Source organism: Colius striatus, chromosome 1, assembly GCF_028858725.1.
Source record: "Colius striatus isolate bColStr4 chromosome 1, bColStr4.1.hap1, whole genome shotgun sequence".
Lineage (NCBI taxonomy): Eukaryota > Metazoa > Chordata > Aves > Coliiformes > Coliidae > Colius > Colius striatus.
Genome location: NC_084759.1, coordinates 93,791,222 through 93,818,908, shown reverse-complemented (window position 1 = coordinate 93,818,908; position 27,687 = coordinate 93,791,222). Strand labels below are relative to the sequence as shown.

Genomic DNA, 27,687 nt, shown 5'->3' with positions numbered 1-27,687 from the left:
TCACCTTCTTGATAGCCTAAGATTTTTTCTGTTATTTATATGTGCTGTGCTCACATAATTTCTTGAAAGACCACTAGTGATATCAGTAATCACATTACTAGGTCTAGATGCTTTATGTTGTGGGGCTTTACAATTTTTTCTTTTGAAACTAAATTCTGATTGATAAAATCACTTAACTCTTAAGAATAGGCTGAAGTGCTTATTTTACATCTACCGTTTCCCTGCCTTCCCTAATTTGAAACTTTTGCTACATCCTTGGACATCTCCAGTCAATTCTGTTTTTATAGCAGGTGCTGGTTATTCATGCTGCAGGCTTTTTTTAACTGCTTTAAAGCTGAGCTTTCATGCCTACTATCTCCTCACAAGTTTGTGATTAACCTCTGCAGCAGGACAGCATGCATTAGTAATCAGTATTCTCACAGCTCATCCGATTTCTCCTATTTGAATATTTAGCATCTCCCTCTTTGTCGGAACTCAAGTACCTTGTTTTCTTCCTGGGCTGTCTTCATCAGCGTAGATCATTTAAACTGCATCAGTTATAGCCTGGATGTGATACTTTAAGTTTTGCTAATGTACATTGATGGATGTGTTAGCATCCAGCAGGATAACAAGGCTGTTTACTTCCCAATGAGGTTTACAATTACAAATTTACTTGCATTCATTTTTGCTTTGCTACCGCTTTCTCCTACTTTCAGTGGCACTGGGGAGTAACACTGGCAAAGATACCAGTTAATATGAATACTAATTCACACTGTTCACAGTCTTGCACATCTAGATTTTTTTTTAATGTGAGGAGCTTTGGTCTTACTGTCTCTTTACATGTTGCAGCCTGTTGATGAGGTCTGGAGGTGGTTTTATTCCCAGTAGGAATACAGAAACACAGATATGTACACAGTGCCCACCAATGATAGACCAACACGAAGAGCAGAACAGTGATTTTACTGACACCACATTATAGCACTCACATAAGCATGAACAATGTGGATGACCTGGTCCTGTTTTTCCTTGCCAGTAAGTCACTCTCAAAGCTTGCTGGTAGATTTTATACTCCCACACACCCTCACACACAAATACAAACACACTTACAAGGGTCTCTCTCTGGTGGCTTTTGAATTATTCAATTCCTATTCTGTAAACAAGGTGCCAGACACTATGTAGCACCTGCACATTATTCACTGGGCACCTTGACACAACCATTAGCATTAGCCAGCCATGTAACATTCCCAACTGGCCGTGGCACTCTGCATCCACCTGTGCTACAGGACAGGCTGCATTACTGAGCAACTGCATTAAGAGTTGTTAGAGCCACAGAACATCTAGAAATGCTCACGCTCTCCTTTTCTCATTTAGACACGTTCTACTTTCCCTCCCCAAAATGACAACTCTCATAGCAATGTGGCTTCCACATGCTACAAACAATTGCTCTTAATGCACATCTTACCATCATGCAAATGGTACTTTAGCTTCTTCAGGTAAAAAGGCAGTGTGTTAGCCCAGATTCTGTTTGGCCACTCAGACCCTCTCTTCTTTTGCTCACTTAAGATATCTTAATACCAGGTAGCTCAAGTCTCAAAAATGGGAGCTGGGCTCCCAGATGAGTCCCCAGTTACCTCACAGGGAATTCTTTCCTGTTTAGATTGCTGGCATGAGACATAACTGATTTAAGAGACCAGTGTTTATTGGTTCAGCAACACACTACCAAAAACCTAGTAATTAAACGGTCAACAATTAATAAACACATAATTATTAAATTATTTATGTAATTTTGCACTTGATTACACACAATGAGAAAGCTACTAATTATTACTCTTCAGTCTTACAAATCACATGCAGCTACTACTGAGTTACAATTTATCACCCTACCCTTCCCATAACATAACTCTTAGTGCTGGAGTGAAACTCTATCCCTCTTTACTCTGTCCTCCTAAACCATGCAGCATCTTTTCCTTGTTTCCTTGAATTGTTTGAATCACCTTACTGATTTCCTAGAGAGCCTGTAGCTAGTTACGAGGACTGGTGTTCCAGGAGGACTTCTTGCTTACAGTCTATCACCATGCAATCAGGGAGACAAGATCGCTTCTTAAAGACTCAAATAATTACCAATTTTAAATAATAAAGTAAAAATGATATCTTACAGTATATAGACTACTCTAGTTTCATAGACACCAAAACACCACACTATACATCATAACCTGTTCCTGGTGGAACAGTAAGTTAGAGATAACTGGATGTTTCTGTATCAGTGTGCTAGCCTGGAGTAACATTTGAAAATGAAGGAGGCAGCAAAAAGAAGGTGCCTGGAAGGAGTTTTTTACATCAAGAGACTCTTTTAGGTCCTGTTTTAGGATGTTTGTGAATTTTAAGGTCTTGCTTTCAATTCCATGAATCATCTCTTTTTATAGAAGAATGTAAGTCATAAAAATGGCTAGCAACTCAGTCCATGTCCAAAGATGGCCTTCGTACTCTCATCACTGTGGGTTAATTATTTTACTTCCTTGGCACCTTTGAAGGATGAAAGTTACCTTTGTTTTGTGTCCACATTACCGTGGCAGAAAGAGAGCAGGCATGACTGTCAGGTCACACAGAAAATCTATATTGAAGCCATGAATCGCACTGATGTTCTCAACTACCAAATCCATTCTTAACTCATGAGATCATGCTTCAGCAACGGTAATTTGTACTGTATGACTTCCTCCCACCAAACTGTATAAGTTTGTATTTAAAACTCTATAATAGATGTGCCAGTTCATTTAAGTGCCTCTTTTTCCCCTAGGGATCTAATTTGGTTTAAGAAGATAAATGCAAAATTCAAATCCTCGGGAATGCTGATACTATTTGAGATGCACTACGTATTGCAGTTCTTTTCCCTCCTCAATAAATCCTTTTTCTGTGGTTATATCTTCAGACCTTTAAAACTAAGAACTGAATGTAGAGAATTTATTGGTTTCTAGGTAGTGGTCTGAGACTGAAACCACTGCAGATGTGTGGCTAAGAGGTGTTAATTGGGTGACGGATGCACAAAAATCAGGAACACAATTCAGCAGTCAAATCAAATTAAAACAAGACTGTAACTGAGTACAGCAGACTCTGGATCAAACCCTGTGGGGAGTTAGGAGGTAATACACCTTACAACAAATCTGAAAGCCCTTCTGCTTCCTTGATTTTCCTTTTCACAGATGTACCAAATGAGTTTTCTTTTCCTTAGATAGCTGTGTTCTGCCAAACTGCAACTTTCTGTAAAGAAAGTTCAGATGTATAAATGATGTCTGAACTGTCAATGAGAATAATTAACATTAAAGAGTAACTTATTAGTAGAAAATACGTTTCTATCTCTGCAATACATTTCTAGAGGTTATCAATGAAGACATTTGTTTATAACCCATCGACCAAGATAGTTTTGGAAGACAGTGAAACAGCTAATAATATTGGATATGTAGGTCAGAAGATCACCAATCTGGGCATGACTAGCTACATACACTCAAATTATTACAAAACCAATGATTTTTCTTGTTTTCCATTCTGCAATTATTTGGGAGACTACCTTAATTTACCTGCATTCCAAAGGAGGCGGGTTTTTTTCCCTTTACCAATATGGTCTGGTAACTAGCTGTTCAGAAACAAGGTCATTGCCTTGTGAAGGGTGGTATAAACAGAAATTTGGAGACCTAGCCATGCTGACTTGTTCAACTTTCACAGGGAATCCTAACATGAAGGTGAAATCCTGAAGGCAGAGATAGAGGAGGAGGCCGATTTCCATTGCTGCCTAAGGCTGAGACATAAATACATCTGTTAAATCATGAAAGACAGTGTTATTGATAGTTTTGAAATCTTCAGTAATAAATAAGCAGTGTGGTTTGTGTTTTCAGAATATGAAATTGAGAGATCATTTTTCCTGAGAATGAAGTGTGTCCTAGCCAAGAGGAATGCAGGATTGACATGCAGTGGCTACAAGGTAATGTATATAAGATTTTCGTTTTCCCATCAAGTATTCAAGAAATGACAAGTTTATTTAGTTTCTTTTGTTTTAAATATGTGCAGCTGAAAACAAAGTCCATGATGGAAAGAATCAGAATAGATGCAGAAAAATGCCACTGCTGATTGCAGATTCACTTAGTACTAAAAGTCTAGACTCTCTCACAGCGAGTTGGAGTTTTCTTTGTGGCCCATTCCCACATCCTGATTCCTGATCTTCCAGATTGTGGCATTGGCTGGAGCACAGCCATGGAGGTGCAAGGGGAGTGCACAGCCAGGTCTTATTCCCCTATGGAACTGGCAGCAGGTGAGGTGGGAACCCAGACACAGGAACTTGGAAGATTTCCTGCATTCCTCTGCCCTGGTGTTACCATGCTCCAATTGAGCATCCACTCAGTTGCACAAGTCACCTCATTGACCTGACAAGAACTACTTCAGCATTAGTAAGACCATAATGTTACCGTAAACAATCATTAATAGCAACTCAGGGTTGAATTATACTAAACCACCAAGTTTTTTAATAAATCTTCTTGCCTGTATTAATTTTTTTATTTATTACATGAAATCAGAAGCCACAGCAGATGCTGAGACTGTATAATAACACCTGCCATTCAGGTAGTTCTTATTTTCAGCTTCACAGTGTTCACTTGCCGCTCTTTGAACTAAACAGTATTATTCTATCACATAAGCATCAAGAGAGAAGAGTGTTTCACATACTGTCTGGTGAGGCTTCATTTTGTTTGAGTTATTCAAATACAAAAAGAAAAGCATGCAAGAGAAGCAGACCTCTTGTAAGGAATATATCTCGGGGCCATGTATGTATTTGTCTATTTACACTGCTATCTACCTGGTTAAACTGATAATTCTTCATTATGTGGACTCTTGTTTGCTCAGCTGCTTCCTAGCAAAAAATGATTCTGTCTCAAAGCTGAATCTGAAATCAGGAAAAAGAGTAGAGCTTATGGTGGTGGTATCTCTGTACATTTTTTGTTTTCCTTGTTTATGATTGCTAATCAAGGGGATCACACTCTTTCCTCTTTTGCTCACTATTGAAAGTTTACACAGTGAAGCATTCAAGGATACATTCATCTACAGAGATGTTGACTTAAATTTATTCTTTGGCTGTATTTAGAGTCGGGACTTAATAATTTTTAAAATATCACTCAAGTAGCCGAAGCACAGCAAAAACTCATGAATCAAATAGTATGGAAATTAGTGGGATCTGCTGAGAGAGCTTAAATAAATTTTGCTTGCTATTATACTCTTTTTTTAGCATTGCTGTACTGAACATACTAATCTCATGTTTAGAGAAGAGGAAGGAAAGTTATACAGGAGGAGCCTATTTATTGGAGACTTTAGTAGGTTGTTCAGAAGTACTAAATAGAGTGGAAATTAATTCCTTTTCATAGGACACAGTTAACAATTAAAAAAAAAATACAGAAATTAAGCTGAAGAGTGTGTAGTACGCCTACTGTTTGAACTAGAAAATTGGTAGGAGCACAAATGATATCTAAATACCAATACTACATTAAATAAATCTTACTTTCTGAAAGAGTCTTCAAGTTACAATTTCCTCTCCTCTTTAGCTACCATTGTGAATTTTGACAGTCTAACACTGAAGCTGTTAAGAGTGGAAATTGGGGATTCAGGATGCATAAGATCCTGAGCTTGGTCACATGTCAAAACAATATCATCTGAACTTGACTGAAGATTTTAAAACTAATTTCTAGTGCATTTATGTATACAGCAGTTGATCTTTGTAAATGTGATGGATTAATCTCCACTGGATTTTTAAAGTGTCTGTTTTGCCCCAGAATAATAACTCATAAAAATGCAAATGTTTATATATACCTTTGTGTGAATGTGCGTGAGAGTCATTAAAAACAGCAACTTCCAGATTTTTCGCTTAATGAACAGGAATTATGACTGTATCTACAAGAAATCTATATCAAAGAGATTTTAAAGTATTAACTAGAAAGCTGTCTAGATAGTCCCAAAGTGCATATGCTTTAATACTGGATTAACTATGTTGGCAGTAAACACAAAACCTGCATGTACTATGTTTTAATCTCCATTTATAACAGACTACGCAGTACTTAAGTGTTATATGGGTGTATTGCTTTATAATCTCACGGAAACTGAGTGGTCAGATAATTTGCAACCTTTTCCACTTCCATCATTTAATGTGTTTTCTTGTTATCCCAGGTGATTCATTGCAGTGGCTATTTGAAGATACGTCAGTATATGCTAGATATGTCTTTGTATGATTCCTGTTACCAAATCGTTGGACTGGTGGCTGTAGGTCAATCTTTACCTCCCAGTGCAATCACTGAGATCAAACTTCACAGTAACATGTTTATGTTCAGAGCGAGTTTGGACTTAAAATTAATATTTCTAGACTCCAGGTAAGCAGCTATTTCATTCTTACCATAAAATGTTTCCAAAGTCAAGTGTTGTCATAAGCTACAGTGGTTTCTGAACAGATCAATGTATCCATGAAAGAATAAAGCATTACAAAATAGATCTGGAAGAGAAAAGCCATGTGCATCTTCAAAGCCCTTCAGGTAGCTGGATAGCTCATACTTTATCTTGAATGACAACCTATAAGAGCCTGTACAATTTAACTTACAGTTACCTACAGCTTCAGGGAGCCAGCGAAAGCCCTCTTGCTGTCAATAACAGACAAGTGAGCAGTAATATGTTTTTACCTTAAAGGACACAATTTTAACATACAAAGCTAGCAAAAGGAATAAGGATGTACCATCATTCATAATTAAAGAAAAAAAAACAAACTAAAAACCAAATCATGACACAACTGAAACACTGAATTCAAATGACTTGCTGGAGACATTCAGAAAGCCTTTGACAGAGAAAGAAGAAAACAGTTTTCTCTACTTCAGTGTAATGTCTTAACAATGAAACGAATCCTACCAAATGAGGCTGTTAGAATGAAAAGGAATTCAATTAGCTACCACCAGAAAACACAGCCTTCTTAAACAAAACTTGCTGAGGAAAGAGAATCCTGCCTCCACTCTCAGCTGATGTAACTCACACACCAGCTGAGATGAGCACAAAACCAGAACCGAAGGTGTTGTGAAATGATTCACTCCTCCCCTTTTGAAACAAGGTATCTTTTTATAAACAGTATTTTGTACAGTGCAGTTCAAGTTACCTTGAGGGGAAAAGCTCAATTCCCAGACGATAAAACAGATTTGACTATTGACATGATGATCATTTTTTCAAAAATCCCTGCATCTGGAGCAGTATGTCACCTACTCTTTCATTTCCCTAGCATGCTGGATTTTCAAGAAGCAGAAATTATATTCACGTGTAAGAGTGAAAAACAGTGTGTATCCAAGCCAGTGGGGAAGTTTTGCATGACAGGTCAACCACACAAGAACATGCTTTTTCTCTGTACTAAGTCAATGAGATAGTGGGCCATCAGCTGCTAAAATACAAAGACCTATTTGTTTCTGGAATCCTTCCTCTTCTTTTTACCTTCATTATTATTTTTTTTCTTGTTTTTCTTTTTTGGCTTGCTTAATGTAACAGCTACAAAGAAGCACAAGAGATCCAGCAACATGTCTTTGCATGTGGGAAAGAAAAAAGGGAAATGTTGTGCCTAAGAGGAACTGCCTGGAGACATAAGTGTCTTCAAAGGAGACAGTATAACTAGAGGTGTTGACAGGAGCACAGATAGAACCAGTACTGTTACATAGCTGTGTTTACCAAAGAGAAGATGGGCGTCATCCACGCACAGGACAATCAGGGGTATTAAGTATTACCAAAGTCCTTTGCTCTCCCAGCTGAGCAAACCAAATTATATTTGCTCAAAGCAGGAATACACTAGGAATAAGACAAAACTGTTTTCAGTCTTGCTTCTGGTACTCATAAAAGGAAATGTGTTGCTAGATCGTTAGAGGTAACAACCACAGTAGGCAGGCCAGTATTAAAGCCATAGGAAGGAACAGTTGGATCAGCCTTTCTAGACACCTGATACGATGTAAAACATGCAAGAGTTCATTTATCAAGGCCTCTGGAAAAAGGAGAGTTCCTTCCCTCCAAAGTCATCTACTGGTTCTGATTTTTGTGGTGTAGCTTATTCATTCATTGCTATGTAATTTATAAAGGCTTTAGAGAACTCTAGAAGGCAGAACTGGTGATTGGATCAAGCTCTGTTTCCTTCTATGTGCCCCATCACAGATGAGATCACAATCTTCAGAGCCCCGGCTCCCTACAGTGGTTTATCAAGGTGCTGGTTTTGTGTTAAGGAAGTCAAGCAGTTGAGTTTATTTCCAGTTTCAAACTGTTCAAAAGTTTGCTGTGTCCTTGTAACTCTTAATGTTGGGTGTTTTTGACCCCTGGGAAGACCAGCTCTAAAGTGGGGCTGCACCTCCAGAAAAAATAATGCCTGCAATAGGTTTGTAGTATTTTGCTTGGTTTTGGATTAGCTGTTTCATACTCATCAATTAAGTGAGCCAGATGAAACTGCCATGCTTGTTTTAATTGCACTGAAGTCAGAAGGAGCGTTGAGACCTGAACAGTATGTTTCACCAGTATTTCATTTGGGCCCCTTGAATTGTAAGCCAGGAGGGACAATGCACCATGCAGAAGAGAAACACAAGCATGTGTTCACATATCCTCCTGCAGAAAGAGACCACATGTGTTCACTCCGCTTTGGCAGTCCCTGACTGAGGCAAAGGCATGCAGCAGTTTCCCAGATGAAGGTATAGCAAGGAGAGGCATGGATGTATTTATGCTGTATTTATATCAATCAGACAACAAAAGAATTTTTTTGCTGTTATTTTTCTGATTTCCTTCAGAAGATCCCAGCCAACAGCACTTTCTCTACAGTAGGATGTAAAGTCCCTGGTCTCTGTGTGGTCCACATGATTACTCAGTGTTACAGTGAAAGTAGAGAAGACGAATAATAGCTACCAAAGAAAAAAAGATATTCCAAGTTCACATTAGCTGCAACCCCTAATGACACAAGTCCCTTGAGACCCTTGCATATATTTCTGTATGCTACTATTGTGTTATTCTTTGCTACATGTATCCTCACCAGTGTTTTGTTTCAGAAGCATTCTTTTGAAGTGAATGTCTGACTGTTCCCACTCAATGCAGTGCAGTTCATGTCACAGGCCTTAGGCATGTCAACTGGCTTCCTTCTGGACAAATCTAAACTTGAAGACAACCTTCAAGTGCTTGTCTAAGGCATTCCAACTGTTGTAAAGCTTTCAGTCCACAGACTTAGACTAGAGCTAGTCCCAAGTTAAAGTTCCAAAATTAAAATACACAGATGCACCTGCTGCTCTGGTAGATCCTTAGCAGCAACAGTCTTACTCTACAGATTGCCTTCTAATGGATTGTGTTGCTTGTTAATATAGACATGTCTTTGTATGGTACCTCTGCTCTACCTCTTAGGTGAAGGTAGTCCTGGACAGTGTAAAACATCCCCAGCAACAGTAGGTACACAAGCCACATTATGGCTGAGCAGCGCAACATACCTTAGAGATTATTTGTTCTCAAGTAACAGTGCTAAATAACCAAAAGTCCACTTTGAACCACGAGACTTGACTCTTTAGGTCTGATCCAGTGTAGGTCTGATCCAGTGTAAGCCTGACCAGTGTAGTCTGGTTCTTTAACACCTGCAGAGATGCTGCTGTTTCAAATTTGTTCCATTATTCTACTTCTCATCAAGCAAGGATGTTTTTCTGAATCTTACCTTCAGTCTTCATTTTCTTAGCTTACAATCTTCATAGCTCCTTGCCTTTCTGTATTCTCAACTGGAATAAGGTCCTGCTTCCTCCCTCTATTAGGTGTTAGCCTGAATTTTTTTAGAGACCATGATTGGAGTGGCTATGAATTGACATACATGCTACTCTTGTATGTTTGCAAAAGCAAATGAAAACATGTCAGCAGTCCACAAGAGTAGTTTTATTGTTTTGTGAATGGCTCCTCAACTGGATCTTTGTGCAAAAGATCATCCATAGCAGTGGCAAAAGCCCAAAGTGGAAATAAGTAAAAGAACTCTTTTTCCTGCCTGCGTGCAAGGCTGGCCAGGGAATAACTGCACCTTGCTTTGGCTGGGCAGCGAGAGTTTATTTTCTTATAAAGATGAGGATTCTGTTTCCAAAACTAATATTTTCGTCCTGTAGTTTTTAGGCATCTGATTTGCTGGCACAATCAAATATTAGGTTAATAAAACCGAATATCCCTAGAGATTTTGCTTATTATGGAATCTTCCTTTTCCAGGGTGACAGAATTAACTGGGTATGAACCCCAAGATCTGATAGAAAAAACACTCTACCACCATGTTCATGGCTGTGATGTGTTCCATTTACGATATGCTCATCATTTGTGTAAGTAAAAAGAATGCTAAACTGAAATCTGTTAAGTAGAGGGAGAAGTTTTGCAGGCAACAGGCACTATACTGGGAAGTGGAGAGAGCTTTCCAAATCTTGACTGGAGCTAAATTTTCAAAAGTGCTTGGCTATCACTTAAGGAAGCCATTAGTTCTGCAAATAAGCTAGATACTCAATATGACGTGCTTCTGAAAAAACTCCTTATCATAGAATCATAGAATGGTAGGGGCTGGAAGGGACCTTTAGAGATCATCTAGTCCAACCCCCCTGCAGAAGCATATCTGGCCACTTTTATCTTTCTACTTAAAAGATCTAGGCTCTTTGGAAAATTTGGACTTGATTCTAGGTGAAAAAATAAACCCAAAAGAGTGAGTGAGTGAGTGAGTGAGTGAGTGGGAAAAATGTGAATTTTACTAGCTTCTGTTGTTAAGAGAAAAATTATGCAACAGGTCCCCATTCGTCTGAAATATGTTACTAATAATTATCCCATGTTTGAAGTGAAGGCAAATCCCCAAATCCTTAGATGAACATTCATTAATAGCATGTGGATGAGGTTTGGAGAATGGAGTGTCAGGGAAAAAAATTACACATTTAATAATTCCCCATCTGCCAACAGAGACACTAATCATATCTTCAGACATCTGGATTTGGGAAGTAGTTAATCCAGTAGCACATTAATTTGAGAAGCAAATTGAGGGAATAGCTGAACTTTGGATTTGGCTCAGTGTGCCGCAGCCCATGCGATGCAAACATGACATCCAAAAACCAATGTCAGGGGTTTTTTTTTGCCAGATTACTCCTGTGGGCTGAAAACAGCTAGAGTCAAATCCCTCTCTTAGGTTTCTTGAAGGAGAAAGTGCTCAGTTCTTCACCTTAATATGTGCTCTTCACGAGGGTCTGGCATATAAAAGAGGATGTAACTGAATTTGGCAAGCCAGTGCTGAAACATGGAGTGCCGAATTCTGTTGATGGCAGTGTGCTTTCCGTGTGCCTGGGAAAGCAGAAACTGTTTTTTACAGCAAGTTCTTATTTACCAAAGCATGATTGAATCCTCTGGGCCATTGCAAATTAAAGCTAGAATAACCAGGATATATGGTAATCTCCTGCTGTGGGCATCCTCTTTGTAGTGTTAATGTCTGCATCTGGATGTAACTGTTGACCTGTAAAAAATATCACTCATTATTTCCACCAGACTATTTAAAATGCCTATGTCAACCAGTATAGAGATGATTCCATTATAGCCACAATCATCTCTGGAAAACAGTTTTCCATTATAGAGCAGAGTGATGGATAATTCTGTGTGCGTGGTAGAAAACTTGTGCTTTGGCTACTGGCTTGATCTATGTAGGAGTGGAGTTTTAAATAGAGAGAAACATCATGTTCACTGAGTTAAAACACCACCACCACCCCCACCACCCCCTCCCTCCAAGAAAAAACAAAAAAGCCAACCTCAACCAGACAGAATAACTAAAAGCAATTCTTTAGAGACCGTATCCAAATTACAAAGATAAATTACTGTGAAGTTCAAAAACAGAAGAGAATTGCAAGACTTATGCATAGAAATTTATAAAAGTTTCAAAGCAAATAAATGCCAAGAAGCAAAAAATAATGGCTAACGGTTGGGCAACAACAGTGGGAACAGCACAGAATCACGGTCAGAATACTGAGTAATAGGAATTATTAAAACAGATGTAAAGTATAGAAATTTCCTCTGGGGACCACTGTGATAATTCCCCCGCCATCCATCAGTAAATGACTTACACAAACTGTAAAAGGTTGGCAAGTTTGACATACCATTCTATAAAGCAATTGATGATGAAGTGTCATCTGATGAAGAAATCTGGAGAGAAACATCTTACACCTAATAATGGTATCAAGAAAAAGCAAAGGAAAAGCAAAGCAAAGCAAGAAAAGGCAAGGCAAGGCAAGGCAAGGCGAAAAGAAAAAGAAAAAGAAAAAGAAAAAGAAAAAGAAAAAGAAAAAGAAAAAGAAAAAGAAAAAGAAAAAGAAAAAGAAAAAGAAAAAGAAAAAGAAAAAGAAAAAGAAAAAGAAAAAGAAAAAGAAAAAGAAAAAGAAAAAGAAAGGAAAGGAAAGGAAAGGAAAGGAAAGGAAAGGAAAGGAAAGGAAAGGAAAGGAAAGGAAAGGAAAGGAAAGGAAAGGAAAGGAAAGGAAAGGAAAGGAAAGGAAAGGAAAGGAAAGGAAAGGAAAGGAAAGGAAAGGAAAGGAAAGGAAAGGAAAGGAAAGGAAAGGAAAGGAAAGGAAAGGAAAGGAAAGGAAAGGAAAGGAAAGGAAAAGCTTAAAGTAGGGTAACCAATTACTTTTTCAGAGGAAAACAAAATTCCCAAACTGAACTTTAAGTTAGGCAGCACAGAGAACAAAACAAAAGAAATAGTGAGGGGAACATGTTAGAAGAGATACACAGGTACAAGAACATCAGACTATGAGGAAAATGTAGATGTGAATATTTGCCTAAGGTGTGCTGGTAGCAAACAGTGTTTCCTGTTTTAAACATTTGATTAGCTTCCAGCTATATGAAAAAGCTCCTGACATTTGAACTAGCGTTATTTATTTCTATAGCACCATCAATATCCACAGTGTTTGCTCTGCAACCAGGGAAATGTAGTCACAAAAAATTATGAGCCCCTGCCTAAGGATCCTGCATTCTAAAAGACGAGACAGTCGTTGGCAGTACAGATAAAATATACCTCTGTTCCCTTATAGACAATTTTTTTTTTCTGACCTCAGAAAAATCACTTCATTTGTATCTTTGTCTCTCTGTGAGGAAGATTTTGTGCATCCCACATGTTGTAACATCATTGCTCTTCCCACACAGATTTTTACAAGAGTCCCATCTCTGTGCCTTGGCAAGGCAAGGCAAGCCCCAGCTGATGTCATTACCAAACTGCCACTTCTTGGAAGCCAACCTATATATTTACAATTAGCAAAGCACATGTTATACTCTGTCCATAGCATTGAGTCTACTTTTGCTCCACCAGCAATCAAGCCTTCCAGCAGAGGTGCACTAGTTTTTAGTAGGGAAAAAGAACTGTAGAGTTGGCCAGGGCACCATCCACTGACCATCTGTTCAAGGGCTGGACTGATGACATGCCAAGTAGCATGCACCAAAGAAGCTAAAAAAATTACTGCTGCAAGTGAGGAACCACGAAATCTGTTTCTCTCAGTTCTATCCTTAAGTGCAGCCTAGGAACTCCCAGCCATATGTCCGTGAGCCTGTTGTAGTCTTTTAAAATAGCCATCAGTGACAGACCAGAAGGACCAGCCCAGCCAGCCCAGTGCCTTTTTCAGCTTGCCTGCTAAACCAGGAGGGAACCACAACAGCGGAACACCCAGTTACAAATGGCACATCTAAGAGCCAAGGCTGAAGCCACTGAGTCCTCCCCCTTTGATTGCAACGGAGGCCACCAAGAAGTCTGAGTCTGCACAGATTGTCTTGGTAGCAGATTTACCTCACTCCCATCTCTGAGGTTTCCCAGCCAACATCAGACAGTAATTTAACACAAAGCCAAATGGAAATTGACCTCATTTACTGTAGCGGAAGCAGGCTACTGTCCCTCAGCCAAGGTCAGACTTTCCCCAGATTGCTAAAAATGCAAGAGACGTGGAGTCCTCCCCTGTCCCAGGAGAAATATTGGTTTATCCATATAATTTGGAAGGAAAGCTGAACACTGTAGTCCTCAGTGGTTTTCACATCTTTTAAAATACTGTCTCGATCGGAGAGTTAAAACAAGGACTGTAAAAGAACCCAACAGTGAGAAAGTCAAAACTAGTCCCAAAGCACCAGGAAGAACTTTGTTATATCAAGCGATCCATTACAGCGTTAATTTCTGTTTTGGAAGAGTGAATAACGAAGCATTTTGAATTCAAGGAAAACCTGACCATTAAACTAGCACAAAGACTGAGTTCTGAAAAGCCTAGACCACATTACAAAAAAGATCTGTTAGATGATCTAGGCTGAAATGTAAACATATTTTCCCAGAACTGGACCATTTGGATTATTAGAACATCAAGAAACATAGTGATTCCATGGCATATAGCTGATTATTAACAAATATTTTTGCAACAGACATATTTGGCATTATTACACTGAATCTTTGAGTAGTAGCTACAAGACCTTTACCTTGGAAGGATATATTGAGCTTGCCTTTATATTTTGTAGGTGTGTTTACATAATTACACACACATTCCTCATTACTTTCTTAAATATCTGCATAAGCACACCTCCAACCCATAAAGTATTCTATATGGAAAAGCAAGCAAAAAAAGGACACCAGCAAGTATGAGGCAAAAAGCTGGTATCTAAGAAAGACTTCAAACTCTCAGTAGTGATGACTGTTAGCAAGGATGTGTTTTTGAAGGTCCTGCAAGGTGATGATGTTTATTTTGTTACTTTCTGAATAAATGCATGCTATACCATGTAATGGAAGAACTGAAACTCCCAGAAAGACCTGTCTACAGTCATTTTGTAAGAGCTTAATGGATGGATAGGATGGATAGGAGAGTAAGCAGTCGAGAGAGATGATCTATATACTGCAGGCTTAGAGGACAAGAACTCGTCTGATAGTCTTACATTGGGCTATTCACATTTTTAACATTATTGTGGTCTCTGATTACTATTGAAATTACAAATCCCTACTCCCCCAAGTAACCACTGAACAAAAGAAAGCAAAGTACAGCAATGACTGATAGCCATGTAGTTAATTAACAAACAGCAAACAACCCCCCAAAGGTTATGCACTCTTTAGTTACCAGTCTAACATTGGGCACTCTCCCTATCAGAAAATTCTTTTATGAATACTCCTTGTAAGACCATATATTTGCATTTGAAGTGGTCATTTGCTCTGCTAGAGTTGGCTGAAAGAGAAAGCTGTTGTTAAATTCCCTTATTATGTATCTGCTTCTGCACCAAGCAAGAGAGCAAAATTACAGTGAGCTTTGCTACCAAGTTGTCTAGTACAAGCCTTACATTTGCAAGCAGTAATACCATTTATTAGTCATGTATTATATAAAGGAATTGCTGCTATTGATCACCTTTTTTTGGACGTAGTTTGTGTAGCAAGCTCAGTCCCTTATTTCTTAATTGAAAATAAATAACTGGTTGTATAGAAGAGTCAGAAAGGTGGAGTTTCCTAGAGGAATGCTCCAGGGTCAAATAAGAGAAGAACCACCTTCGAAGGCTTCTAGTGAATCATTAAATAAGTGCCTGGCACTGAATCAGAAATATTTGTAGCAAGATTAAATAGTTAGAGATGCTGCACAAGTGTTACAGCTTAGTCTTCAGCCAAAACACCTTTCTTCACAGAGAATCCAAACTGGTGTGTAAAGGATTACATTTCTAATGAAATCTTTCAGACAACTGATTCACCTCTCTGGCCTTGTCTTTGTGTGCTTAAGAACCAAATAGCATTTTAATTTTCCCTTTTACAATCAACCTTCAAAATGTAGAGCTGACAGAAGAAAGAGCATCATAGCATGTAACGCATTGGAAAAATACAAAGCAATCTCTCAAGCCATGAATGACAACAGTGCTTCCAAGTATACTGGAAAAATTCAAGCCAGTTGTGTATGCTTCAGAATACTTTTGCTGCCTTGAACTTAATTTTTCAGTTAGATTATAAACAGTATGAGGATTTTTGTAATCGTAAGACAGCTGGGTCATCCAGAATGGAGGGAAGACAAAACTTAAAACTTTGCAACATGCTACTTGTAAGCAATGTGACCTTGTGAAACTATGTAAAGGGGCAGGACAAATACCTTTGCAGGGGAGCTACTTAAAGTTTGGTGGGAGAAGGTGGAAGTTTTAAGGAAGGGGGAGGAGGATGAAAAGTACTGGCCTTACAAATAAATCTCCAGGACGCCGTCACAAGTCCAAGCAATGTGAAATGTGTTTTTTTTTTATCCTATTCAGTGTTGGTGAAAGGCCAAGTCACAACCAAGTACTATCGACTACTGTCCAAGCATGGAGGCTGGGTTTGGGTACAGAGCTACGCAACTATTGTGCATAACAGCCGTTCATCACGGCCTCACTGCATAGTGAGTGTCAATTATGTCCTTACGTAAGTCAAAATACTTTGTACCATTATGTGTTATCAGTAATTGATTGATTCATTTTGCGTGTTATCAGTAATCGGTTCATTACTAATTAACTCCTTTTAAATTTGCTTTACTCATGTCTTCCAGTATCATTCAGTGCTTGCATGTTACAACCACTCTTCTCACTTCATATTCTCGCTCTTTTAATTACAATGAACTAAAAAGAGCTAGTATTCCTGTATACTTGAATGTAATATCACTTGTAGCCATTTCTATTAGACCTAGACTCCAGTCTGTAATTGTCATCACAACTGTACTGGGGCTGTCCAGACACAGTGAAAGCCACTGCTATGCAGCAGAGGTCATAGCACCAATTTGAGAGACAGAGACAGGGTAGGAAGTATTACTCTTCAGGGAAAGGGGAATTACAGAGGATTCCCTTACTTGCCTTGGGTTGCACAGATACTCAGGGTAAAACTACATTCTCACAATGGCAAGTAGCTCCCACTGAGCTGATGAATCTACAGTAGGTAGGATCTGCAGTTTATGAATTCTAGTTCAAGTTATGAAGGTGTTACAAAGTTCCTATCTTGACATAAACTTGAGTAATACAAAATTTTATAGCTAATAACAGGGAAAAGTAATAGTGAAACAGACTGTGATTGAAGAGACTATTTCTGGGGAAGAGAAGAAAAAACACAGTGGGCACTTTTTGTATTGAATAGTGTAAAAAAGAAAGGAACCATATAGTCCTTCTTTTTGTCCTGACTAGTGCATTTCTTATCTGGCTAGAAAGTAAAATGAGTTTACATGATGTATGGTAGGATCGTAAGTGTTTGCACATTACAATGTTGTCTCTAATACCTGTCTTTGGGGAGTTAAGGTGTATCAGTTGAAAAACCACATTTCCTTAAACTACTTGAAATAGGTATTCAGCCCTAGACACATTGACTAATGCTGCCCTCCTTCCTGTACAACGTGAGAGCCAGTAGCCTGAGGGAAAGACTCTGCCGCCTGCTTGAGTTCCATGAGTTGGGGCAAGTGATTTGAGTAAAAAGGAGGACACTGTGCCAGGGATGTAACAGCAAATTGTTGAGTTGAATTCACTTCCAGGTTACTCATCATCAACAAGTGATGGAAATGAGTTCTAGATGGAAATTGAGAGAGAAGTAGGGTTTTTTTAAGTTATCCTTTCAAAAACATTCCCCACTGTTGTTATTGACAAAACCAGGGCAGATCATTTAATCTTCAGAACCATGTGAATTACTGTTTCAAAATACAATCCACAGTTTGCTCTTGATTTGTTTTTTTAGCCTCTTTTGTCCAAAAATACCACATGTCCTGGCTATAGGACAGATAAAACTGAATAGAATGGAGCAGAAGTGAAAGTCTAGTCTGTCAGAAAAACAGCATTGCACCTCCTATGGTCTAGTTATAAGCACATTGCGCTGACAGGAGAGGAACATTGCTTCCTTTCCTTTCTTCAGGACTACTAATGAGAGCCAGGGCAGAGATCAATTCCTGACTGAGAAGCAGACAGATTAATTGATCTGTGCTTCCTATCAGCTGATATGGCTGTGATTCCAAACTGCAAGATGCCACGGATGGCAGAGAAGAAGTTGGCACAACTTAGATTGAGAGAATGAGGACACTTGGTACAAAGATGTTAACATGGTTTGCAATCGAATATTTGTGATGGACTTATGTGGGGATGGGGTCAGACCATAAAATTCACTGGCTGCTGACATCTACAGACTCACACTGCAGATGCAGGGAAAATCTTGGAAGAACAAAAATTCAAAGATTATGAAAACTAACATAATATTTTCAAAGAGATGGTTTTGATTTGTGCCGTATTTTTGAGTACATAATTTATTGGACTTTTATTTTTCAGAGATATTGAATATAAGGAACTTCAGTTGTCACTGGACCAGGTTACCATTTCTAAGTCACAGTTTTCATGCAGGAACTCAGTATCTACCTCGCAGGAAACAAGGAAAATAGTAAAACCCAAAAGTAATAAAATGAAGGCAAAACTCAGAACAACACCTTACCCACAACAGGTAACTTTTTCAGCAATATTTACTTACCAATTGCTGTTGTAGAGTGCTTGGGACAGGATAGACATTACACAGAAGTGAACTTACTATAAAACCAACTACAGCACGCTTTGCCACAGGAACTCCTTTGTAGGCTGGAATACAATTAGACCTTTGGGGTGGACAGCACTAATAGTACAAACCAACTCTGGCAAGTGATGCAAACACATAAAATTTTGATATGGAGTTTGTAAACTACTTTGAAACCAATGTGCTTCCTTGCTAAAAAGAATTAAAACACATCCTAAGAATAGCTAGGTTATAATAATTTGCACTGGTGTAGAATGCATCTCATTCACCGTTGGTATGTAGAGTTCCTAATGTCACATAGGTATTAACAGTTTCATTATGCTGGAGAATGTGTCATAGGAATGAATCCTAGTAAATTGAGCACTGGAGTGGGATTTGGATTATCATAGACACAGAGTCACAAAATCATTATGGTTAGAAAAGATTGAGATTAAGATTGAGTCCAACCACTAACCTCACACTGCCAAGTCCACCACTAACCCGTGTTCCCCCCGTGTTCAACTGTGCTTCTTTTAAATATCTCCAGGGATGGTGACTCCACTATCTCCCTGGGCAGCCCATTCCAATGCTTAACAAGCTTCTTGTTGAAAAAGTTCTTCCTAATATATATATTGTCCTATCATTCATTGCTGGAGAGAAGAGATCAACCTCCACCTCATTCCAACTCCCTTTCAGACAGTTGTAGAGAGTGATCATATCTCTGAAAAGCCTCCTCTTTTCTAAGCTGAACATCCCCAGCTCCCTCAGCTGCTCCTCATAAGACCTGTTCTCCAGACCCTTCATCGGTTTCATTGCCTATCTCTGGACATGCTCGAGCACCTTAATGTCCCTCTTGCAGTGAGTGGCCCAGAACTGAACACAGTGTTCAAGGTGCAGCCTCACCAGTGCTCACTGTCCCACTGTCACTGGGTGAGCTAGAACCAGACATGAAAGGAAACTATGGAGCTTGTCCATAAAATCGGGTTGGTGAAACTGACACCCACCATAAGACATTCTAAGACTGCAATGAATATTGCTGGAAGGGGCTACTATTACCTTAAAACAGCAGTGAATGCAGTTAGCACATATACTCCATTCAAAACAGTGAGAGCTCAAAAAGGATTTGGAGTCTGGGGAGGAGAGTAGGAGAGACAGATTTTATCTTCCCACCATTCCAAAGCTTAATGTGCCAACGTTATGCAAAGTCATATTCATGGTCTGCTACTCCATTTATCTGCCCTCTGGTATTTACAACTGCCTGAACTTACTAGCTACAATCCAACTGGTAAATTTATCAAATAAACCCTTAACATTAGGATGACAAAAGAGTTTTTTATTCCTATGTTAAATGAAAGTGAAGTTATCGTGAAGACAAGGAACTTTCAATGCACTTATAAGCCAGTTGCTTTAGCCAGTGAGATCTCAGTTCAAGGAGGCCCAGCCTCGGGCGCCTGTATGATATGTTATGTGGTTTCATATAAAAGTTAGTCATTTAAGTCTCTTTCCCTCCTTTTTTTTTCCCTCTTCTCTCTCCCAGCAATACAACTCATTCCAAACAGACAAACTGGAATGCAGCCAGGTGGGAAACTGGCGATCCAGCCCCGCAGTGAATGCCGCCACCATTCAAGAACAAAACTTCCATTCAGAAAACAGTGAACTTTTATATGCCCCATCATATAGCTTGCCTTTCTCTTACCATTATGGACACTTCCCTGTAGATTCTCATGTCTTCAGCAGCAAAAAGCAAATGCTGCCTTCGAAGTTTGGGCAGTCTCAAGGAGCACCTTGTGAAGTAGCTCGATTTTTCTTGAGTACGCTGCAGCCAAATGGAGAATGCCAGTGGCATTATGCTAACTCCTTGGTACCCAACAGCCAGTCACCGTCCAAAAATCTTCCTGATCAGCCAGTGAACATCATCCGACATAATCTTGCACAAAGTTACGAAGGTGAGTGTCACTTCAAAAGCAGAGAAAAAGCAAAGCAAAGCTATGGGGTGTCTGGGAAAGATTTGTAATTAGTTAGTTAGTGGAATTGCTCAGGTAAGTCATCGCAGAAGTCAGAAAGTAAATGTACTTCAGTTCACAGACTGAAATGAAAATAAATATGACCTATTTCCATAAAAATTGAACACTGTCCTTTCTGAGAATGAAACCATTCTGAATGTCTCTACCTTGCAGTTACTACAGTGAATGAGTAGTGAAATGCACCGTGTTCTGCTTTACTCAAAAATGACTTCTGTGCTTCTCCTGGATCAGCTGCATTATCTCTGTACACATGGTCAGCTCAAATACTTTGAAGGAAGCACTGAAGACATTTTGGCTTCTCTGAGGTGGCATCCTGTAAGAAACAACCTTGTAAACCTATAAAGTACCTAAATGTAAACAAGCTCAAGATACATTCTAGTCCTTAGATCTCAAGATACATTACATCTAGCTGCATACACTGCTTTGATTAGTTAAGAATCACTGATGAAGACTGACTGGTTGGCATACTGTTATGAAGTTAGATGGAAACACTCCTTTCTTCTAGCTTCACTGAGGACGGGACAGAGGAAGCAGGAGTGGAAATTTAAAAGAGCTAGAAAGGTCCAGATTCTTGAGTACCAGAAACAAGCATTTATTCACTTAGTGACGTGACACTAGATATCCTGGATCCAAAGTGACTATCTACAGATGTTGAAAGCTGAGCTTACTGTTTCAGACAGAAGACAGTATCAGACATTGAATGTGCCTCCCACAGAGAAGCAAATAACTTCTTCCCAGGTTTTTGTCCTTCACAGGACTGTTTGACCTCACCTAGCTGATTGACCTCACTTAGCTGACTGTAGCATTTTATTTTACTGTTCTGTGTTTAAGTTGAAAATGAGCAAGACTGAAGCTCTTAAGGCCTAGTACAGGTTAAATGCTTTTTCTGAGCTCATGCTCCTCTAATATGCTGGATTCCTTTTGTTGCTGTTGTCAACTGAGTGTGAAAAGGAGTAGCTTTGGATCAAAAATAAGAAATGCTTTTCTCCTTTCTAAAGATGACATATCTTTGTGGAAAAGGAAAAAAAAAAGCTATGTCTTTTGAGGAAAAGTATAAAGACTGAAGTAAATCCTGTGTATTTCCAGTAAGTCTGAAGAACAAGGCTATTCTAGATGTATTCTAGGTCAGCCCAGCTTTGCTTCTAGCCTGACAGATGCTGTGAACTGACCAAGAGAGGAGATCCATTCCTTGCTGGTCAGAAGGTGCCATCAGATCCACTGAGAATGGATGTGGAAAGAACACCTTGTCCAGAGAAAAGTCTGTAAAATTGATTGTGGCCATAACATTTTCCAGAAAAGTCCAGTGAGCATAGCAGCAGACAAGCAATTTACCATTAGTCGGTTGGTATGGGCAGATAACTGCTAGTCAATATATTATATCAGAAGGATTCCACAGGAATACTGTTAAATATGTTAAGGTAAAAAAAATCCCAAGCAACTGTTGGTATTTTTCAGTTTCATCATGTATACATACCTTCATTATTTCCTCTTGAAAAGGCAAATGAAGCTGAAATGCCAGCCATCCTTACTTCTACTTAAGATTTTGTAGCTTAAGTGGGAATATGTTGGTTCTCTTTAGAGCACAGATGTATTTTAATGGATAACTGTTGCACATTTGATGAAAACTGCCTTGGTACAATTAATTCTCTGCCAAAGCACTTGGTCAGAGTGCAAAGAATATGGCCAAACTCAGGCCTGGTCAGAGATTGCCTGACTTCACAGACATTGTTCTAAGAGCGGAAAGAAAAATAGAGACTCCACTGCAAAGAGCATTTATATTTAATTGTTCCAGAGTCTGTTTCCTCCTGAGGTAGAATTTGCTCTGTTGTACTTTTGCTAAGGGTGGTGGCAGAAGAGAAATCCAAACCTTCGGAAGTGGCTTTTTGCTTTGATTTGAAAGGGGCATCTGATTTTCCTTACATTGTCAACCGCTGCTTTTTCCAGCAGTTCGCTGAAAAACTCACAGCCAGTGAGCTTCAAAGCAGAGAGGATCTGCTTAGCATCATTATCTTCAATCCAAAGGCAGTGCCAAATATGACATCTGGCAACCGGGTTGGATGCAAGGGCTATTCCACATCACATCCATAGAAGCATCTGCCAAAAATGCCGTAGGCCAGAGACATTTTTCTCTATGGAAAATAGCTCCTTTTGGAGACGTCAGAGATTTTAAGACGATCACGCCAAGCCATCAAAGCTCTGGAAAAGCACGTAGCAGATAAAACTGCCTGCCAATCAGATGCCGCTGCCTCAGAATCTGGTTTTGAAGCTTCTTCCACTTTTTTCCAGCTGGCCTAGTCATCAGAAAAGAAACTGGCTTCAGAGAAGGTAGCCATATTCTTAGTCAGGGAAGTTTCCTTTGTATGCTCCAATGGATGCATTACTACTGTACCACAGTACCTACTTCTCATTAAGTTCAGCTGTTGGCCAGTCTATACTATCTGTGTGAAGCTTAGTGCCACTAATCATGCCAAAACTCATATTATGAGAATACTATGAAAACCTATGAGGAAGCTCTAGTCTGCCTTCCTCCCCCAAACCAGCTACTTGGGTTTAGCCTGTGACTACTGGAAGAAATACATGACATCTTCTTTGAAAAGTGTATTCCACTAGAGACAAGGAGGTCTTGAAGTTCATGTTGTCTTACTATTGTTTTTTCTGAAGAGAATGATGGAGAACATCATAATTACAACATCACACATGCGTCAGATGAATTGTAATTAGGGTTTGGACCAGGACACAGCACAGCTATTCAGCTAATCTAAACCATCTTTTTTTTCATGGGCATAGGCAGTATTAAAACTCATATCTTTGCCTTGTTTGACTCAGAGGAATATTAGCATGCCTTTGTGTCACAGGAGTGCATGACCTGAGCAGTACAGCAGCTCTGCTCTTTGGTCCTCAGCAAAACTCGGAGCAATTGAGTAATTGCTCCTCTTCTCTGAAGGCCTTCTTGTACAAAGGATTAGGAAACATGCTGAAACCTCACAGGCTACAACCTCCAAGTGCTTTGTCTTTGCAAAGCATACAGTAACTGTCAGGAATACAGTCTTCTGAGATTACTGTAGATCTGGAAGCCCAAATAAAATGATGCAAGACAAGGAATGCATGAAGAGGGCTTTGATTGTGTCCTAAAAACAGACAAGTTTTTTTCACAGATGATGCAAAACTCTGCTGATAACAACTGCCTACCTTTTCCATGAAGATCAGCACTGAGTACCAGTCTTTCCTGGCTTTAATCTGGTTCCTATATGCATTTCTTTAATTTTTACTGAACAGGAAAGAATGAGAAGTCATTCTAGCTATTAACCTCTTGGTAAAGAAAGGCATGTTTGTGAATGAAATAGCTTTCTTGCAAACATCTTTCTCCACTGAGCACTAGCTGATCTTTGACTGCACTATTTAAAGGTGAGGAGGGAATGCACCTTGCTGCAACACGATGTTTGACAGGGGAAAGATCACTCTAGTATACTGTAATTATGACTCGATATTACATGTTTTAAACAAAGACCAACATCTACTAGAGTAGCCTTCCTGTTCCCACTTAGATGGTTGGATGCTGAAATCTCAGCAGGCTGCCAGGTGATGAGGTTCCCATCTCCAGGTTTTCCCTCAACTTGCCTGAGCTGCACTGTGCGCATCACTGTGGAAGCAGAGCTACTTGGCAAGAATTAACAGACATGATGCCTGAAGGACTGAGTTCACAGTTGCAGTTGGAGGCTGCTATGAATGGAGGCAGTGTAAGCAAGTATAAATGGCCTTCTAAAATGCTGCTATCACTCTGGTATGATAAACAACCTTAGATGTGCACTATATCTACCTCATTTGGCATAGCTGAGTTGCTCTGGCAGAAGAGTGGTCTGGAAAGCATCCCAAATTAATGCACTGACTTCAATATCTGCAAAGAATTTTCAGCAATGTAGAAGCGCAGGGTTCATGGGATCCCTGTGCACCTGCTGAGGCAGGTACTCTGGCAACTGCCCACGCACCAGATGGGTGGAAGCAATCCTGGGGTGCTGCCTTTCTACAGCAACAGAAGGCAACTGGTCAGGTCTCTATTAACTTGTATATGAAAAACTCCCCAGGAAGAGTCTGTCCCAGAGCACCCTTCTGTTTTTGTCTGCAAAGGAAGCCAAAAGCAGGTTTAAGTTTAGCTCCAGTAACTGTTCCAAATGTGAGTGGACAAAACCAACTGTGCTCTGTTGCACTGCAGACACGACTTGCTTAACTCTCTGGTCTAACTCTACGAATGTGCTGACAACTTTAATGGAAATCTGCAAACAATTAACCAGATGCTTACTTTATTCCTCAACAAAAAGATGACAACCATGTTTGAACAACAGGATAGAACAAAATGGATAATATCCTGTAAATCTCCCAAGCATGCAAATTACTTCTTGGTACGAAGAAGGCAGCCATCAGCCCATCAGAACTGGAGATTACAAAAATGAAGATAAGACAGGGGTGAACTATTTGCTGTGATGCTTCAGCTTCTTCTTATAAGTGTGGGCTCTAAAAATGGAAAAAGACAATCCTTTGTTCCGAGATTAGAGCCATAAAGTAACAACATGCCATGGTGCAATAAGAGAACAAAACCATTGCTCCTGTGGATGTCTCAAGCAGGAAGAACACTAAAACCAGCATACCAGATTAGTAAAACCATATTAGTCATATGTCAGTAGCTCTTAGCATGTATACTAATTTCATAGTAAAAATGCCAAATGTAGAGTTAAAATTATAGTAGTATAATTACACTGGTAACATTTCCAAGTTATACTCAAGCATGTAGCTGAATCTCTGTTTTGATTTGTGAGGGCCCTCTTTTCAACAGTTGATGAGAATTCAGTTTACTTAGGATTGCTTATTTTTGGTACAAAATACATACATGGAAATTAAAACGAATAACTTAAAAGGTTGTTGTTTCTAGGAGGGTGGTGGGTTGATCACAAAGAAATTGGATCCAGATTCCTATTTAAATTCTGCTACTAATTATGTGGTGCAACTCCCTCTGAAATTAATGAAGCTCTCTATATTAAAAAAGGTACAATTGAGCTATTTCTGCTTCCTCTATTATACATGAAGGCTTTGCCAGTCTACTATAGCACAGGGAATATTTAATTATTAGCACGTACAGTTACATCAGCAACCACTACGGGGGAACTCCAAAACTTTTAAGTTGAAGAAAATTTTTAGAAAAACAGAAAATCACTTTTACAAAAGGCACTTAAGTGTCCAGGGCTCTCAGTGAGCATTACACAAAATAGAGTTTAGTTTTAATTTGAGATATTTGCTAAGTGCCTCATTTAACCTTTAACATAAAACTTTCAAATACGCCTTGGAGGAGCAGTATAACTGTCAAACTGTTCACACAAGACAGTGCAAAATAAAATAGTACTTGCCTAATTTTAGCTACACTGTACAGGAGTAAACTGGTGGCTTTGCTCTTAGCCATTGTAGACAGGAGTGTATGAAAAGGAAAAGCTGCGTAAGCCAAGCAGAAAACAATAAAAACGTTTCAAGAGTTCACATACCATGCAGAAAGCTAAGAGAAAAGTAAGGTTACTCAATACATTTTAGAGAAAAAGCTTGCACACTGACAGGAAGAATAAATTCTGGTTTACTCTAATCACTGAGTCTCAAATGTTATCCAACCTCCGGTAAATTGTTTGATATATCTCTGAAAAAAAGCTCACTTGAAGTCAAGGGTTTTGATAGCAGGTCACACTTCAAAATATTTGTTTGTTTTCTTTCCCCCAATTATAACAATTTTAATAATGACTGACGTATATTTATTCAGTCAAATAAACAAATGGGCATTTCAAACAGAAAACCTTTTCAGAATTGTTTGGCACTGTTGCCCCTTCTGAATGGGTTGGGTTTGGTTTTGGGTTTGTTTTTTACTATTCAGCACTGTCTTAAAGAGATTTACCCAAAACCACTGATGCAAATGGGAGTGTCTTCACTGGGACTTGGATCTGTCCCAAAGCAAATGGGTATTAAAATTCAGTCATGAAAAAGTGTTAAGAGTCTATTATACGAGTTTATTGTCAGTAATTAATATGTTTTCTCTTTCCTAAAAGTGCCCATCTCAAACAGAAGATACAGCCAAGACGCTCTATCTGACAACTTTACAAGCTGCACAGCACCCATGCCAGGCAGCAGATACAAAGAAGAGATTTATGATTCCAGCATCATGAAATCCAACAAAATAGAAACCCGGATTCAGCCACCTCATCACCTCATTAAAGAAGAAACCAAGCTAGCTTTTAACAGAGACCTACAAGAAAAAATGAGCATTAACGAAAGTTCCTTTTCAAACTCAATAGCTAACTCCTTGCTGCCAAAATCAGAATGTTTCCAGTCTAAAGCTATAGGACAATTAAGTCATCTCTTGCCAATGTCCTCAGTATATGAGCAAACAAGAAGGATTTGTATGAAAGAACCTAAATATGGGCATATTAGTCATCACCCTACAAATCTAGATGAACTGGACAGCGAGGAGAGAATGACTGTAAAGCTTGATCATGACTCTGAAAGTGAACGTGTGATGGATGTGAGACCCTCTGGACAAGTTCCATTTGTGCTTCTAAATTATCACCATGTTTTAGCCAAACATGGTACATTTCAAACTTCCTCATGTACAGCCACAGGACATGTAGGAGAAAATTATGGATACAATTCCGAGGAAGTAAATACATTTCTTTACAAAAACCAAAGCCCCTCCTCAGCTTCTTCTCCAGAAACCCACAAGGAATCTGCACTACCCCATTATATTGGAACTTCTGTAATAATAGCCAATGGAAGGTGACGGTAATAGAGGAGTATTTACATTTAGTTAAGAAGCCAAACTGTAATGATTTGCAAAAAGCATGAGAAAACATGGTTACATTTACTGAGCATAGCTGAAGGTCAATGAGGGACAGACTCATGTTCCTGGCAAGCCACGTGTAGCAGTACCTTCAAGGTCAGGAAAAAAAACCACATCTAGCTTCCGTGCTTCGTTGTCACACATTAAGCTCTGGTGCCAGTGAAAAGATGCTACAGATCTTATTTTTGTTATTTTATAGTGTGCAACAAGATTAAATGATAGGCATTATATGCAGAGATTTATATGAAGAACATTTTTTTTCCTCAACTCCTCCCTCTCAAAATAAATTCAAGACTTTTTTA

The 27,687-nt window shown here is 39.1% G+C and overlaps 1 protein-coding gene across 1 annotated transcript in view; it reads left to right on the top strand.

The window, feature by feature from the left end:
• The window catches only part of SIM2 (SIM bHLH transcription factor 2), a 57,444-nt gene extending 30,119 nt beyond the window's left edge, over positions 1–27,325 (top strand). Inside the window, exons 5-11 of the mRNA XM_061988637.1 lie at positions 3,867–3,952; positions 6,178–6,377; positions 10,228–10,334; positions 16,264–16,411; positions 18,283–18,451; positions 20,034–20,442; positions 26,598–27,325. Of these exons, the coding sequence (XP_061844621.1) occupies positions 3,867–3,952; positions 6,178–6,377; positions 10,228–10,334; positions 16,264–16,411; positions 18,283–18,451; positions 20,034–20,442; positions 26,598–27,325 (1,847 nt within the window). The remainder of the gene's footprint in view (positions 1–3,866; positions 3,953–6,177; positions 6,378–10,227; positions 10,335–16,263; positions 16,412–18,282; positions 18,452–20,033; positions 20,443–26,597) is intronic.
• Positions 27,326–27,687: the final 362 nt, after the last annotated feature.